At 38.7% G+C, this 18,666-nt stretch overlaps 1 protein-coding gene across 1 annotated transcript in view; it reads left to right on the forward strand.

The window, feature by feature from the left end:
* LOC140194105 (microtubule cross-linking factor 3) overlaps window positions 1-18,666 on the forward strand; it is a 54,229-nt gene that overhangs the window by 11,998 nt on the left and 23,565 nt on the right. Inside the window, exons 4-5 of the mRNA XM_072251554.1 lie at window positions 13,728-13,796; window positions 15,339-16,553. Of these exons, the coding sequence (XP_072107655.1) occupies window positions 13,728-13,796; window positions 15,339-16,553 (1,284 nt within the window). The remainder of the gene's footprint in view (window positions 1-13,727; window positions 13,797-15,338; window positions 16,554-18,666) is intronic.

The raw sequence follows: 18,666 nt of genomic DNA on the forward strand, positions 1-18,666 counted from the left end.
CCAACATCTTTTGGAAATGTACCACTTTATTTGGTTTTCCTCCTTAATCTTTTCTCTTTGACCTTTAGAAAGCTCCAGTAAGTTAATTGAACTCATGTACTTTTAGCAAATTTGTGGTCACTTTTCCTACTCAATGCATGTGTGTCCATGTCCTTGATAATTGTGTCCCTAGTTATTGTTTCTAAAACAGACTCCACCACAAGTGTCCATTTGGTTTCTGGTCTGTAACTATTGGGAATATCCACACCCCCACCATTTTGAACAAGTGTCACCTTTGCCATTTTGCAACTAGGGAGGGTTGTACTGTCACTTGAGCAAAATGGACAAAGGATGCAGCATCCTGAATGTACGCAAGTTTGGAAAATTATGCAAGAGCCTCCTCCCATGGCCTGGTTTTCATTTTTATTTTATTTTTACTGTATCTAGTTTCTAACTGTTTGATCATTAAGCAGCTCTAATTTCTTTAATTTTCCTATCTTTCACTGTCATGGAGTTCTAGATTTCAGCTGAAACACTTCCTGTTTTAAAGGCATCCCAATTCTTCCATTGCCTCATGGACAGATGCATTTACAATAGAAAGATTTGTGAGGACTGTATCAAATAGATTTTTTTTGTCATAATTCTTCTCTTCTAATCTACCACAGGCTCAGTCTGGCAGTTGTATCTTTCAGGTCTTAGTCAGTTCAGTCAGGGAACTGACACTCCCGACATATTTTACATTGATGGATACATTCTGTGCCCATGCTTCCCTTAAGAGTTTCCTTTGAAAATTTAGTAGGTGTGCTGAGGAAGGATGGATGATTTCCTCATCCTTGCTTTACCTGATGCTAGGAAACTCCGTGGCATTATCATCATGTACATTGGTGGGGTTGTACTGTCACTTGTCCAAAATGGTTGAGATTTTGGCTGAACGGAATGACCCTGTGAGTGTGACAGTGTCTGAGATAAATATCCCAATGATTAATGAAAGGAAACAGTTCTGATCATATCATGTCTGTTGTCAAACCCAGCCCCACATTTTAGCTCCACTTTAAGTTCTCTTTATGTTCTTTTTGCTATGAATTCCCAGAAATGTTTAATCCTAGAGCTGTGGTTTACCCAAATGGAACATGTCAACAGACAACAGCAAGTTATGTTTATATTTTATCTTCAGTGTACAAGATTAAGTTTAAGGTGGCTTCAGTGCACAGAAATGGAAGCCAAAGGGGAAGGATAATCAAAAATTGGGTCAAAGAGCTGAGTTTTCTAGAGTGTTAAGGAAGTGAACAGGAAATTTGCATGTTAAGATTTAATATCCAGTGACATGAGCGTCAATGAGGCATTGAATACAGTAATCTGAAACTGATGGGATCTGAGTACAGAGATGGAAGGACTGCGAGCCAGCACAGAACAAGGACAGATATAAATAATGAATAGGCTCATGTGGGAAAGCCAATTGGATGATAAAAGGGTTTTGAAGAGCGAAGGATGAAAAGTAACAAAAGGTTTTCAGCTAAGTTGAAGCACCCATTCTTCTCAAGGTAGGAGAGGAGAATATGATCCGTATGACAAAGAAGTTATGAGTTTGAAGTTCAGTTCAATTACCAAATACATCTTAAGATGTGTTTTAACCTGAGATGATGATCATTTGTAAGAAAACAATTTGTTGGAAATTTATGGGGTAAAAATGGGAAAGAAGATGGTAGTTTCAGCTTTCTAATGACAAACTTTTTTCCTATATTGGATGAAGAGCAAAGAATTAAGGGAATTAAAAGATATGTTGGGGAGAGGGAGAGAGTTGGGTATAATTGATGCATATGTGAGTACTTTCTCAGTGTCTTTATTGGATATTGCTAAGAGATCAGGTGAAGACTGAAAGAGGGATGATAATAGAAACCATGACAAAACATGCCTTGGTTTATAGTTGGATAGATAAGAAGAGTGTGGCAGGGATTCCTGTTACTTTGCTGAGTCTTCAGTTGATTTGTTTGGTGAGTCTGTAGTGTTTTTATTTTTATTGCATTTTTCTTGCAGTTTAACTTATGCTTATTTATATTTTTATACAATCACCTTTATGTGTTTAATTGTTCAGGGAATCTTCAGTAATTGTAGTGTAGCCGATTCTGTATTCTTCTAAAAATTTCTCTGCAGCCTGTATCACGCCAATGACCTGACTATTTCATCAGTGATTATCACTGGAATGTGGTTTGTCTTTCTAGTCTGAGCTAGTTTTTAGTATAAAACAACCACAACAACTTTGTTCTTTTTCTTTGTTCTTCTTCCCTTTCTCTCTTTCTCTGCAGTAGAGGAAGTTGAATTTCCATTATTTTCATTGTTATGAGAACCTAATACAACAGCTGTAATCTCAAGATTTATTTTTGACTTCCGAAGAACCTTTTGGATCAAAGCATCTCGGCATCCAAAACATTGATAATTTAAATACAGTGGATTCTGGTTAATTGGGACACATTGTGACCAACACATTTTGGCCCAAACTTCTCGATCTCAACCCGAAACATCGGCCGTTTATTCATTTCCATAGATGCTGCCTGACCTGCTGAGTTCCTCCAGCATTTTGTGTATGTTGCTTTGGATTTCCAGCATCTACAGAATCTCTCATGTTTATGATTTGCTTCTCAGCCTTTGATGCCTGTCTAGTTGAAGATATTGGTAGTGGTAAGTCGACAAAATGTCTTTTTCAGTCTCCTTCGGTATTGTGCTTCATTGTCTCCATTTCTGCTTTTAACACACCTGCCTCTTACTATCATTCAAAGTTTAGTTTTAGACTTCCTACTTTCACTCTTCATTTATTTTTCATCTCAACACAGCTTATATTTATTCATGTTGGCTTTTCTCAATACAGTTTATATTTACTCTTATAGCCTTGTATCTCCCCACTTTGACTTCATCAATTTCCTTTATTTTGTTTCTGTTGCTTCCACTGCACTTTTCATCTCTCTCTGCTGCTTTATTGGACATGCCAGCTGGTGAGTGCAGGAGAACAACGTGCAGATAATTAACAGCCTTTCAAATGCTTGATGGGGAGTATAGTGGAGTTGAGAATGAACTGCTGAGATAAAAACCTGACGTGGGTTAATGCTAAAAATTAAAATCTGGGTGCTGATCTTTGCATTTATCTACCAATGCTAGCATTGAAAATGAATATCAAACTGCAGGTGCCATAGAATTTAAGCGCTGATGTATGAAAGTGATCTTTTTTTGCATTTTTATCCTCAAACTCCAATTCATTGTTTAAATAATTTGCATGTTATTCACTGAAACAAAATTCAGTATGTTAGTACATTTATAAATGAGATTTGATAAATTTGTTATGTAGGAAATTATCAGGGCATAGATGGTAGAGATAACTAAACATTGTTTTATTTTAGAAGTAAATTGGCACTGCAGAAGGAAACAAATGTTACCAGTGCTGTTTGGATGCAGATCCGGTTGCCTGCACTAGCTTACTGCCATAATTCCACTGTTTTTCAGCTTTGCACTTCCTGCTAGCTAAAACAACAAATAGACCGTTAAATGATCATTGTCATCAAGCTGAAGGGAGAAATTTAGTATAAAATCATTTGGGAACGCCATTGCCACTATCGTGGAGTTAGTGATGTGTGATATGTGTAGTTTAGTCAGTATTGGTCACATCTTGGTGGAACAAATGAATGTAAATCATCTTTACGTCAGTGAAGTTAAGGCCTATTAATGTTCTGCACCGGAATAATTTATAATTTAGTTTTAAACAGTTTTGTAGATCCATACAAACCATGGGGCACCCTATTTACTGAGGTAATTAAATATTATTGAGTGTTAATTTTTAACTTATCACTCTAGCTCTCTCATTTTCTCCCTTTTCTATCCAATCCAACCAATCTAATATAAATCCTAATGATTTATATATATAAAAAAGCTCTTTACAGTTCTAAGTTCCTTAAATCCATTTAGCTGTCACTGTTATCATTATTAATCTCGGCTATTTCTACTCCCATCCTGCACTTCCATCTTGAAGATTAATATTAGCCATCTAGATGGGTGTTTAAAGCACATTAATTGCTTTTTAGAAATCACCCTGGTCGCAGTTTTCATCAGTTTAAACTGTTGGAAATTTAAACGTAATACCTCACCTTATACTGAGTTCATGCTGTGGCACTGGCTTCGTATTTTAGATATTTGGCAAGGCAACTTAATGTGCTTGATCACTGTCTTGGCTTATTGAGCTACACTTAAAGACCAATTGATCGTACTGTCCACATTTTCCTCCTTCTGCCTTGTACTAAAGCTACAACTATTTGCTGATTTAAAAGTGCACTTATTAAAATTAACTGCTGTATAACTGATTAACCTTGATTTCTTTGAGTTTTATTGAAATTTTCCTGTTTGTATCATCAGCATAATTTGAAATAGTTCAGATTTTGTTTGGGTGTTGTACTACCCAAATGATCTAGGATCAATATTTGAACTATATCAACCAACACAGCATTGAAAAGTGTGGGAAAAATCGTATTGCTGCATTTCAAGTCAAAAGAGGTGATTTCACTAAATACTATTTTCCATATTAAATATAATAAAGATAGAATTAATAAATTTAACTTTTTTGATACCACTGATCATGGATTTATGTTGATTTATGAATAACAGGACTGCACAGCTTTTTAATTTTGCTGGAAATTGAGGACTTTGAGGCTCAGTCTGCGGCCTGCTCGGGCTGCTCAATATTTTGTGTCTGTGGACTCGCTTTTGTTCTAAATGCTATTTGCTTATTTTTATTGTTCGCACAATCTTTTTTTTTCTCTGCACATTGGGTGTTCGTTGGTCTTTTTTATGGGTTCTTTTGGTTTCTTTGTTTAGTGGCTGCCCGTAAGGAGACGAATCTCAAGGTTGTATAATGTATACATCCCTTGATAATACCGTAAATGTACTTTGAACTTCATTTGGCTTCCTTTTATCAAGATAAGACAATGGGGTGACCCTTTGATGTGACAAGAATGAACATTAAATTTTCCTGAATGCTATTGCTATCTCTTTGATTTGGAAATTAAAGAAGAAAAACTCAGCTTATTAAAGAAGAGAGACGCATAGCAAGACAAATATGTGACTGGAATGAACATTAAATATCTATGAAGTAAATTTGAAGGAATTGGGCTTGCTGGGTTGGGTCTGGAATTAAATATCCGATGTAATGATGGATTTGGCCTTGAATAATCACAGAAGGATTCCATCAATTCCTAGTTGGAATGACTTCTTTGGCACCAAAGGATGTCATTTGGAAGAGGCAATTGTATTGTCTGATGTTCTTCCTGAACTCGTTTGCAATAGGATCATCATTGCTGTACAAATTGAGGAGTTCATTAAGTAGAGGCTGCAAATTGCCTACCCTGACCTTTCTCTTCATACAGCAGAAATGTGTGATTTCTCCAGTGAACAGGAAGGCACGACAGTGAGGGCATACTCTGATCATCGAACCAACATCAGCAGAAATGTGACGGTATGCCAGTCGTGCACTTTGCCTTGCTCTTCCTATGTCGAGGTATTGCCGTCAAAAGCGGCCATTGTCGTCTTCAGCAACTCTCGCAATAATTACTCGTGCCGCATATTCTCAAGTTGATCTTTCCTTTTCTCCTCTGTCTCTTCCTCTCTCCTCCTTCTCTGTCTGTTTTTGTCATTCTGGAGACATGCATCCCTTTCATCCTTCATCTCTTCATCTCTTCTACTATTTGTTCTTCCTCTCTGATCCTGGAGTCGTGCGGCCCTGGCCTGATTGGATTCTTGTTCTCTCCTCCGTCTGTGCCTATAGTTGTCATTTTGGAGACGTGTATGCCTGTCCTCCTCCGTCTCATCTTTTTTGTCCTGACTCTTTGACCCTGTAATCGTGTGGCCCTGGCCTCATCCGATTCTTGTTCTCTCCCACTCCTTGCCGCTTCCCAACGACTTTTGGCGTCATCTCTTGACCATAATGTCCCCCTTCTCTTTCCACGTGACATAATTAGGCTATCCATATATTTTTACCCTAATGCTTGATAGAAGATAGGAAGCAGTAACACCAAAGCCTCCAAGCTGCTGAGGCTGGCCGTGCGCATGCGTCAGGCTGTGGCGTCCCGATTTCCATGATGCTCGATTGGGTCTCGGGTGAAAGGCAGCCTGTTGATTTTTGGCGAATAAATAACTTTATACGAATATATAACCCTGCACTTTGCTTGCATTCTGTAAGTTAGCGCATTTTAATTCAATTTAGCCAAAAAAAGTGCTGCTGTAATGCACTGTTTGCGCTAATTGGAGGTCACAAACAGACAGAGAGAGCATGAGAGTTTTAGTAGTATATAGATGATATCTTCCTTTGAGTATCCTCCTTGCTGCATTTATCAAATAAAGCCTTCTTTCTGTCTCAGAAACCTTAGAAATACACCTTGTGCTAATGTGCCAATTTTTCATTTTCTTCACCAGCTATCATTTGAATAACAATGCCAGTTAGCATCAAATTTTGTATAACTGCACTGGTGACTTGTGTGTGCAAGGAAGTGCCTGAGCTCATCCCGAATTGAACTTTTGCAATGAGCAGAGAGTGAGGGCTCATTCTAACAGCCTATGATGGTGATTTGAATCTATGTTGGAATTGTAAAGTTCAGGTCTAATCTGTTGCTTCACACAGCTCCCCGTTACTGCCAAAGTAGAACAGAACTGCTCTGTATTACTTCCAGCTCTAAACTGGCATGTATTAACTTGTTGGATGTGAGAAATGTAGGCAGGGTTACCAGACCTTCTTTGAAGATGATGATGAGCTGCCCTGAGGTGTGGCATGGCAGCTTAGCAGTTAGTGCGACATTTGACAGCGCCAGCGATCACTGATCGGTGTTCAACTCCCACTGCTGCCTGTAAAGCGTTTGTATATTCTCCCTGTGACTGAGCGGGTTTTCCTCTGGGTGCTCTGTTTTCCTTCCATATTCCCAAGGCGTATGGGTTAGGGGTTAGTAAGCTGTGGGCATGCTATGTTGGCGCCAGAAGCATGGCAACACTTGCGGACTGCCCGCTTGACATAGATGCGACCGATGTATTTCACTGTATAATTTTGTTTTTTTGATGTACATGTGACAAATAAAGCTAATCTCCCTAACAGCTGCTGATGAAGGTAACCAATCTGCATAACTGAGTAGCTTCCTTGTCCACATCAGAGAACGATAAAGAGTTTGTTCCCCATCAGACCTTAGTGCAACAGATTGGGATTTTGTAATAAGATGCTAATGAGAGTAACGCTATGGACTCCCAGATTTATTAATTAGCAATTTACTATTGCCAACTGCTGTGTCTCCTTATCATTGGCATAATTGGTCTTCTAATCTTTCATTGTCTTAATTGCATTGTGTGTTAGAATTGTATGCGCCCAATAATAGTTGGGCCTTCGACTCTCCCTGTGATCTGTCACTTTTTGGTTGAAGCACCTATTATTTTTGAGGGTGATTTGGGTTTAAATACTTGAGCTTTGTAGCACTAACATGTTAAGACCAATTACTAAAGCGTTAAAGGTAAATACACCACCACAAAATACTGTGGGTATTCCAAATACGAAATATAAACGAGTGTGTTGAAAATATTCTTCTGGTAACATAAAACTCCAAGTGAATTATGTTTTGCCTGACGTGATGAAACTGACCTGCTGAAAATTCCCCCTGCTTCGTGTTATTATTATTAATGAACTCTAACTGGAACGTATCTATTTATAATAGAAGAACTACTTTATACTGAAACTCTCAGATTCAGTAACATTTTGGCACATTTGCTGTTGTTGCTGATATTTTTTCTCCTTATTTTGTTTTTCTTCTGGGCTGTTGAGAGCAATTGAAGTTTGCAGAGGTCCTGCACTTTCTCTGCAGAAGTACAGAAGTGCTGAGAGGGGTAATCAGTCAGCCATGATGAAAAGGCAGAGCATACTCAGCGGGTTGAATGGCCTTATTGTGCTGCTGTGTCTTACTGGCTTACAGAATGGTAGAGCAGTGGTTAGCACAACGGTTTACAGTCCCAGCGACCCGGGTTCAATTCCCGCTGCTGCCTGTATGGAGTTTGTACACTCTCCCCGTGGCCGCATGGATTTCTTCAGGTGCTCAGGTTTCTTCACACAATCCAAAAGTAGGTTAATTGAGCATTGTAAATTGTCCTGTGATTAGGCCAGGGGATTGCTGGATAGTGCAGCTCGAAGGTCTGGCAGGGCCTGTTCCGTGTTGTAGCTCAGTAAAACAAACGGGCAAACAAATCAGAGAAAGTGCGTAGTGATAGCTTGCTGTTTTCACTCCTGTCCACCATTGCTGTTCAGGAGGGCTTGGAATTCCTGGCAAGACATCTCAAGCTGTTCTGTAGGCAAGAGATCACTGAGTGGCACTGTTGCTTAAAGAACTTGTCAGTGTCACTGTAGAGATTCTGGTTCCCAAAATTTCTGATGGTGAATTCTGTACTTGTTTCCACAAACAATGTCTGCTTTTAGCCTTTTAAGTTTTCATTGCAGGTTTCCAGTATGGACAATTTTTGATATTGTTAGAATTCACCAGTGATGTACTCTCAACTCTTTAATCACCTAAATTCATAACCACTTAATTTACATTACCTTTACATAAATTCCCGTTTTTAATCTATATTCAGACCTTTAAATCCAATTTTTTTTATTGTACTGTACTTCTCCGTGATGTGGCTAAACCAGTTGTCCTGTCTTCGGTTTACTCAGGCATGAGTTTGTTCATTCACTCTCGCTGAAGGTAGCACTGTTACAGTGGAGTCATTTAATTGTCACTGTAGTGGCTTGAGCTGATAATGCAGCAACACAGGAGCATATGGACACAGCCTTCAGTTTGTGGCCTCTGCTTGAGGCGCCTCGCCTTGTCCTAAAGCAGGGGTGGCCAACCTTTGACATTTCATGTGTCAGTTTTTTCACGCACGAGTTCAGTTGCGATTTTTTTTTACGCACGAATTCTATATTAACATATTTTTACAAGAATTGAATGGGGGTACAAAAGTTGCGTGGCGCATCGGAACTTGTGGGTGAAAAAAATTAACGCATGGGATGTAAAAGGTTGGCCACCCCGTCCTAAAGTATGGTGCAGTGTCAATGCAAAATGCTGAAAAATGGTCAGTTCTATAAAGAGCAACTGATAACTTATTTTTAAACTAGGCGTTAATCCAAATTCCTGCTGGTACTCCTTACGTAGTTCCAAAAGAACCCATATCACTCTGTTGAAGGAAAGGAACGCCCCCCCCCCCCCCGGTACTCTGACCAACCCTAGTAATCAACCAGAAGAACAGAAGCTGGAACAGACTAATCAGCTCCTTGAGCCTGCTCCGCCATTTAAAAAGATTCCGACTGATCCTTTACCTCAACACACCTTTCGAGAACTGTTCCAATATCCCTTGATCCCTCTAATATTTAAAACCTGTCATTCAGACGTTATCACAAAAACAAATCATCTGCCCACTGTAACTGCACAAATTATTTAATAGTGAAGTACTTTGGGATGAATTGAAATTTAGAAAAAAAATCAAATTAAATGCCATTGTTTTGTATTTATACTGTAAGCAGGCTACTACTTAGTTTTTGTCTTTTGCAAAAAGAGATCTGTAAAACATAAATAGTTACATTTTATAGTAATGTAGCCCTTGTAGCAAACTGCCTCTAGCTGTGTCTCAAGTATTTTCTGTAGAAACTTGGAGGCATCGGGTAAAAATTTGCCTTGATCCTTACTGCTCCATCTCCATTATTGTTGTGACTAATTCTGTTGAGGTCATTGGTACAGAATTTTACGATCCAGCAGCTGGTACTATTATCTTTCAATAATTTAGTTATTACTAAAGCCAGCAGTGGAAATCTTACTGCCTTTAATTTATTTGTACATCCTGTAGTTCTCTATTGTTTCTAAGTTCAAATTTTGAAAATAAACCCTTTTATTTGTTTCCTTGTCAGTGATAATGAAAATCAAATGTATGTGGTCAAATCCATCCTCTTCAGATGCCAGTGCGAACGTCTCTCGGAGTAGAAGATCACAAATAGAAATAGCGTCACTAAATAGCTGATTGGAAGACCTTAACGTTTACTGCATAGTTACTTGTTATAATATAATAGAAACTAAAGTATTCTGTCTATATATCCTACATTTCTTTCCACAGCATACATTCCATTTGATATATATAGTTTTCCCTTATTGTTAATTGAGGACTATCTACTCCCTAATGCAGGGGTTCCCAAAATGGCATCCATAGAACCCTCGGTTAGTGGTAGGGGCTCATGGCATAAAAGGGGTTGGGAACCCCTGCTTTAATGGAGTTTAGTAAATACATTCTCTGGTTCTTCTTGCTTTTGTTATTTTATGGTAGATTATTCCGCATAGTCTGGTAACAAAAGAATTTGTTTGGTACGAATTTGAATATTTATTTGAAAATGGCAAAATTATCTAAAGCATTTAAAAGTAATACTGCGAATAATTTTTCTGTATGTATGTGCATGGGATTGATAAAGTGAATAAAATACATAAGGAGAAAGAAATGGTAAAATATTAGGAGGTATTCGATATTTAGATATTTTATACTATCGTATACTATCCTTTTATATCCGTTTATACTATCCTTTTGTATGTATTGTCTATCAGTGTTTTAATATCAATTTGGTCCATGTTTACTGATAAGCTGTTATCTAAAACAGATGGTAAAACTATTGTCTGTCCATAGTTTGGCACCTGGCTCAGCAGATGATGCTTGCTATCCATTTGCTTTGTCCCTGGTTCCTGTATATGCTTTAAAATAACTTGGTATTGCGTAACATCTTTTTTTAAAAAACAAAAGTAAATTAAAGGTATATTAAAGTGCAGGCAGTGGTTCCAATCCTGATAACTCTCTATAAACTGTTTCCATTATGTGAGTAATGAACAATTCCATTGACAGTCAATCAACATGAAAAATTATTTATTGTCTTCCCCTCTATGGTTGCAGTGGTACACAATCAGAATGCCCCAGGTCCAAAGGATTGATAGATATTACTCACTTGATCAATTATTTGATAGGTGTTAATAGAGAGATTAATTTGGCCTGTTTCCAATGCAAACCTCTAAGATAGCCTCCCACTATGAACTGGTAGCAGAGTTCTTAAAAACAATAGTGTCTGTTTTTCTTCTGGATTAAGTATAGTTTATGCCCTATCCCACGAATCCTGAAGGTATCTGTATTTCTGTAAGTTTCATATCTTGAAAAATGATTTAAAAATTTAGAGGAGATCTTGTCAAGTTTCTGTAAATCAGGTCTTTTGTAACCCGGGGTGCCCTGTATTCATGAACCGTTATCCAGTAAGCCGCAAAATCTGCTGATCTGGCACTACCAGCATCCCAAACCTGCTGGACTAAAAGAGATTTCAGTGATTTGGATTAACATTCCTGTAGTTTCTTGCTCTGGTCACCAGGTGGTAGGTTGGGATAGAGTTAGTAACTCTTCAATTGGATTCTTTTCACTTCTATTAAATGAAGTATGTAATTTTATATTTAAAAGTTCACACATTTTGCCTACAGTTTAAGGAAGAAAATTATTACCTTCACTGTTTTCACCAACCCCCCCCCCCCACACATTTTTTACACTTTCTTTGAAGTTTTTCTTAAGAAGCTGCAACCCTGTCTCTTGGGACCTAGTTGGATATTTTTATCTCAGATATATATGTAGAAGAACTTTCAGTGTAGTTTGTAAGTCTGTATCACTAGGTGATGATGTTTAGAATTCTGTTGTTTGTGACATTTTGAAAGATTTGTTGATTTTGTTTCACAAAGTCTTTCAAAGAAATGCAATCAAATCATCAGAACTTTTATTCGAAGTGACAGATTTATGTCTATAAACACACAACAATTGTGCTTTCATTTTCTGTCGGGGATGGAGAGAATATTTTTTTTAAAGGTAAAAGATTGCGTGCTAAGTTGTCAGCAGAACTGCACTTGATCTCCTTTCATTTTAAAAAGTGATTCAACTGCTTGCTGTCATTTGGCTGGAGGTCGTAAGAGTCTTGTGATTACTGGAGAAAGCCTGATCATGAAGTTCCCTTCCTGTTCCCTCTCAAATCATTCATGACTTGATCCCATGATCCTTTAATTCTTGATCCACTAATCCCATCTACAACTTTACACTATCTGATGGTCCATTCCATTTCCTACCGACTATCTACTCTCTCCTCGAAAAATGCATTCAGCCCATGTTTCTCTTGTGACTTAACTCTCTCTTGTTCCTTTATCAACTCCCTGCTGACTGTCACTCACCCTCCCAGGTAGTAGTGCTCTCTGTTCAATTGATTTCCTTACTTCCTTAACCCATACTGCTGAGCCTTCAAAGCTGCTTATTTCACATAGATCTAGGTGGTCTTAAAATATTGTATATAGGCATCCGTTAGTCTCATGAGACCATGGATTTGCGCCTTGGAAGGTTTCCAGGGTGCAGGCCTGGGCAAGGTTGTATGGAAGACCAGCAGTTGCCCGTGCTGCAAGTCTCCCCTCTCCATGCCACCGATGTTGTCCAAGGGAAGGGCATTAGGACCCATACAGCTAGGCACCGGTGTCGTCGCAGAGCAATGTGTGGTTAAGTGCCTTGCTTAAGGAAACACACACTGCCTCAGCCAAGGATTGAACTAGTGACCTTCAAATCACTAGGCAAGCGCCTTAACCACTTGGCCACGTGCCAACACTATCAAAATATTATTTCGATGGAAAAAAGTCAAATGTTTACCTATTTTCGTATTTCCATTTGTGTATATCGATCTACGTTCATCAGTGCAAAAAGTATCCTTCGTCAAGAACATGGTTAGATAATCATTTGTCTTCAGCTATTTTTCTGAAGTAGAATTAATAAAACATTTTTTTCTTTTTGCCTTCTTTGTTTTTTCCTTTGCCTATACACCTCTTCTTTCCATCTCACACCGACCTCGGTGAACCTAAAAAAGCAGATTTGCAGTCAGTAATCGGTCCTTTCTTTGACAAGAGCGTTATCTTACATTCTAATAGTAGTGTGAAACAGCAGTGCTAACTCAGCTGTTGGTTTGGGTTCACTTCAGATTTTCTTTCCTGGTTAACATTCTCCCCTTTGATCGTTTATTTATTCTACCATTTATTCTGCAACCCCTCTGAACCAGTGTCATTTAAGTAAGACTCAGTTATCAAACGTGCTGAGCCTAAAACTGGCTAAGCTCAGCTCTCGGTCGAAGTTTGTCACTAAGTTCCGAAGAAAATACAGAAATCCTTCTAATTGGAAACTTATCAGCCAAAATTATGGTATGTATGTGTGATAAACTGATAGATGTGAGAGCTGTTGTGCACCATATAACAGCGTTAGCCTTGAGAACTTGCATTACAGCTCTAATTGCACACATAACAGGTATTGAAAGCTTTCAATAAAATGCTTTTTGCACTCATTGAAAGTGATATATAACAAATTAATGTATAAATAAAATTATGAAGTGTAAATAAAACATATACTTGATCAAATCACAAACTTAGAGATGTAAAGTTCATTGTGTAGCTTGACAACAGGACTTGAAAACTAAATTATTTTAGCATTGAACCTTGCAAGTTGCATTGAAACCAAGTTAGTGGATTTGAATGAACTTTTCTAACGCCGATGGTGGAGGAGCTACAATGGATTTATATAGATGTCCAATTAGTTACAGCAAGCAATAACATATTTTTGCATGCATAAATTGTTAAATTAATAAATTACAATCAGGGTATGTGATTTCATTTCCCTTGCAGTCTTCATTAAAACGACGTGGAAGTAAAGATCTTCAAAAATCTGAAAAGAAGTCCCAACAATCTCAAGAGGTAATGTGATTGTTTTAAATATTAAGTAATAATGCAATCATTTACATGAATAATTTTACAACATTTTAGTAATATTTTCTATATTTAAACCAGGTAATTTTACATGATTAATATGAATGAAGATAAAGTGTAGCTTTCCAACATCAATAATAGGTTTTTATATATCTGGTTAATGTTTAAGTAACTTTGAAGTCCTGAGACAAATAAACTGTCACCATGCTCTACTGCCAGAGCTCCTGCAGGATGCGGTTTAAGGGTCAAGTATTGTTTTGGAGGTGGGATACTAGGCTGGGTGCAACCTATGCTAAGTTCCAGCTGTCTGATATCTATCACGACCGGAGAGTCATTCCATTAAATGTGTATCTAGTGGTAAGAAAACAGGGCCCAAGCAGGAAATGCATCTTATCTAACAGGCTCACAAGAATGCTTCATCTCCTCCCTGAAGATACCTTCATTTTACTTTGTTTGTTAATTTTTTCCAATGTCTAGTAAAGCTGGAATAAATAATTAAAGAAACGGTTATGTTTGAAGCGGCAAGTCTCATTAAAATATTTAATGACCAGCTATGAACAGATTCCCTTTTTGCCGTCTTCCTTACCTCAGCTGGATATGGGCAAATTGTGCTGTGTTTTTTGTAAATTCCTAAATATGTGTACCCCCATTCTTTAGGAGTGCTTATTGATAGAGACTTCTATTTGGTTGTAATACTCTTCGTATTATTTTTCAATAGGGCCTTTTAGTTTGGATGGAAAGGATTAACGTATGCTCCCTCCACCTGTTGTTGCCATTTGAGAGCCATTGTCTTTTAGATCTTCCGTTTTGATCTTGTTTCTTTCTCTGTAGGTGTAAATTTCAGCTCTTCAAATCTTCCATCTTTCAAGACAGGAGCCTAGAAATTCTGTGTCATTTTGTAATGCTAAAACGAAATGGCGGCTCTCTGTCACATGGCACTCCTGAGATTCATTTCTATTTCAGTTTGAAGGTGGAGTATCAAAATCAGAATCAGGTTTATTATCACCGGCATGTGGCATGAAATTTTTTCACATGGAGGAGCTCCTGTATCACACATCTAGCCTGCTGAGAGAGGACCAATTCCCCCAGAATGAACTTCCAACACAATTGTTATACCAATTGGGGGGTCATCAATTAAGTCAGCATAGTGGGCCATTGAAATCTCATCCTAGTCCACCCTCAACTAAATAGGTGAACTTTTCTCCTGCAGCACTCCCCAAGAAGACAAGGTCTATGACAAAATAATATTCTTAAAGAAAATTTGGTATTACATCACAAAATTGATGCTAAATTCATGAGTCTGTCTTTGCAATCTTATTAGTAGCACTTACCCTGTTTTTTAATGGCTGAAAATATTCATTCAAATGAGCTTATAAAACTTAAGAATTATAAATTAAAAATGAAACAGTGTTGTTATTTAGCTGATCATCAGCTATATAAAGTTATCTTTTCCTGTTAGTAATGATTCAAAGGTATCTGTTCCTTCAAATGATCATGGTGGGAATTATCTTTTTGTTAATTATCCTCAAGGAGGACAGTGATGATATAAAATGCCAACTACAGTTCATCAAAGAAGAAGCAATCTTAATGCGTAAGAAAATGGCAAAAATTGATAAAGAGAAAGACAGACTGGAGCGTGAATTGCAAAAGTACAGGTCTTTTTACGGGGACCTGGATAGCCCTTTGCCGAAAGGTGAAGCAGGAGGACCTCCTACAACCAGAGAAGCTGAACTCAAACTACGCCTCCGGCTGGTAGAAGAAGAAGCTAATATCCTGGGGAGAAAAATAGTTGAACTTGAGGTTGAAAATAGAGGGCTGAAGGCTGAGTTGGATGATGTGAGGGCCCACTATGAAAAAGGAGGGATAGGTGGTGAAGATTACATGGGTGTTGGTGCTTCCGCTTTCCGGGATCAAAGCGAAGCTGTGTCTGAACTGAGGCAGAACTTGCAGCTGGTTGAGGATGAAGCCGAGTTACTGAGACGCAATCTGGCTGACTTAGAAGACCAAAATAAGCGCCTTTCTGCTGAAGTCAATAAATACAAGTACAAAACAGGAAGTGCTCAAGATGCTTCCAGGAATAGCGAGAACTCCAAAGTCACGGAAGTGCTACAAGAAGAACTAAAGGCAGCAAGGATGCAAATCAATGAACTCAGTGGCAAAGTCATGCAGCTGCAATATGAAAATCGGGTACTGATGTCCAATATGCAACGCTATGACCTGGCGTCCCATTTGGGTATCCGCGGAAGTCCCAGAGACAGTGATGCAGAGAGCGATGCAGGGAAAAAAGAGAGTGATGATGATTCCCGGCCTCCCCACCGTAAAAGGGAAGGGCCCATTGGTGGAGAAAGTGACTCGGAAGAAGTCCGCAACATCAGGTGTTTACAGACGCCACCGAGGTCTTTATTTTCCACGGATGGCAGATTGCTTCAAAAAAATCTCAAAGACCGACAACAGATGTCAGACATACGGCTGGAAGCAGAGCGACTGAGCAGAACTATAGATCGATTGATCACTGACACGAGCACAATAATAACCGAGGCAAGAATTTATGTGGCAAATGGTGATCTGTTCGGCAGAATCGAGGATGAAGATGAAAGCAGCAGGATTAGAGAGCACGAACTTCTCTACAGAATCAATGCTCAGATGAAAGCATTTAGGAAGGAGCTGCAGACTTTCATAGACAGACTAGAGGTACCAAAAACAACAGACGAGAAAAATACAGAGGAACCTTTGTCTGTTAGTCAGGTAAGAAAGGTTAATGTGAATCATGTGACAAAGGTATCAACGCTTTAAATTTAGTTAAGTGTTGATATCTTCATTGAATGATTTAGGTTCTTAAAAGATTGCTTGAAACTTGTTATTCATGACACCTTAATAGCATATTTAATCAAACAAGAAAGTTTCATTATTCCTTTGTGAAATCTGCTGTGAGAGCATATCAACAGTTGGTAACACTAAATGCATTATATAATAGAGGCTTGGCTATGAAAATGTTTCCATTGATTTCAGTGGACCCTGCAAAATAGAAACAGAATTATGAAAGTGCAGTGCAATACGCCGCTGCTACAATCTTCACCCTTCTTGGACATCCCTTGGTTAATAGTTGGGGTCCATGGCATAAAATAGGTTGGAAACCTCCTTTAGGTTAAGGATAACTTGCTTCCTCTCCAGATGTTGATGAGGCCAAAATGAGACCTCTAACACCATGCTGTTGGTGGTGCAGGATGTGCTTTATGCAGCAGATGGTTGGGTAGTTTGCTTAGGTACTGAGCTCTTTCACTGTTTATGTTGGGCTCTCGGTGACTGAACTCGTCGGCACCATCTTGAATGGTCTTTCTTCATTTTGCATAATCGTGGGCCAAGGTTTCCCTTGAGCCAATTGGAAGATTGCACTTTTTCAAGGGAGTTCTGAGGACATTTTCTCTGTTCATCTGCCAATTTGTTGTCAAGACAGAGTCTGGAGTAGTTTGTCCATTTTGGGACTCTTACACCAAGTATATGAATGTGCTGGACAGTCAGTGTGCTGCCTGACTTGCTAAGTGTTTCCAGCATTTTCTGTTTTTGATTTAGATTTATAGCATTTCCGTTTTTTTTATTGTAATTAGGGGATGAGAAGTTGAAAATTTTGGCCTAGAAATGACACTGTTGTTGACTTGCTTGTCCTCGCAGTGGATTGGGAGAATTTTGCAGAGAAAGCATTGGTTATATATTTCAGCACTTTGAGTTGGAATTGGAATTGGTTTATTATTGTCACATGTGCCGAGGTACACTGAAAAGCTTCGCTCGTATACCGTTCTTACAGACCAAATCATTACGCAGTGCATTGAGGTAAAACAATAACAGAATGCAGAACAAAGTAACAGCTACAGAGTGAGTGCAGGTAAACAATTACAGTAGATGCAAGGTCATGACGAGATACATTGTGAGGTGAAGAGTCCATACTAGGGAATCAACCATTTCAATAGTGGTATTACAGTTGCCTTTGAGTATGGTGGTATGTGCTTTTAGGTTTAAGTGTCTTCTGTCCGATGGGAGTGGGGAGAAGAGAGAATGTCTGGGGTGGATGGGGTCTTCGATTCTGCTGGCTTCTTTAGTGCATGCCATTGAAGTGTGGACAGTGTGAGCTACATGAGCATTATGTGGTTGGAGTGTGAACAGTGTGCAGGAGAACAGGAATCTCTGTCCAGTAGACCACATGCATTGTGGCAGGTTTGTGGCGTTGATCTACAAACAGTTCTTTCCTTAGACAGACAAAGTCTCTGCTGAAGCAATAAAAGTAAAGATGAATTTCTTCTTTGATGTCAGCCTTCACTGAGGGAAAGGTCCTGAGATGAGGGGACAGTCCCCTGTTTTCAAGGGTATTGTTTTGAACCTTTATTGTCAAAGGGTGATATTTTACAATGGGAGTAAGACCCTTTTTGTTCAGTGAGGTCAAGTGCAAGGCCCACTCTTTGGTATACTTCAGTGAACAAGTTGACAATGTTCACCCTCAGAATGTGCACTTGTGCAAATATCATCTGCATAGAGCAACTCAGTGCCTGAAGTGAGAGTGATCAGAAACAATGCCGATTGAATAGTTTCCACTTTGCCAGGGAGTCTCATTGGAGGAGAGATGTAGCATCACCATGTATCTGCCAGAATTGTGTGCATTTAGTACTACCAACGGAGGACAAATTTATATGTGCACATCTTTACAGCAGTATCTTATTTATCATTATTATACCATCATTTCCAACTTCCACTTAAAATTTATTTTTCAATTCAAAGAAATGTCAAATAAGTTCAGTAACATTACTTACTAACTGCCCATTACGCCTGCTGGTGTTTAGGGCAGCAGTGGAGGTCCTCCATCTGTCTG

This window comes from Mobula birostris, chromosome 2 (assembly GCF_030028105.1).
Source record: "Mobula birostris isolate sMobBir1 chromosome 2, sMobBir1.hap1, whole genome shotgun sequence".
NCBI lineage: Eukaryota > Metazoa > Chordata > Chondrichthyes > Myliobatiformes > Myliobatidae > Mobula > Mobula birostris.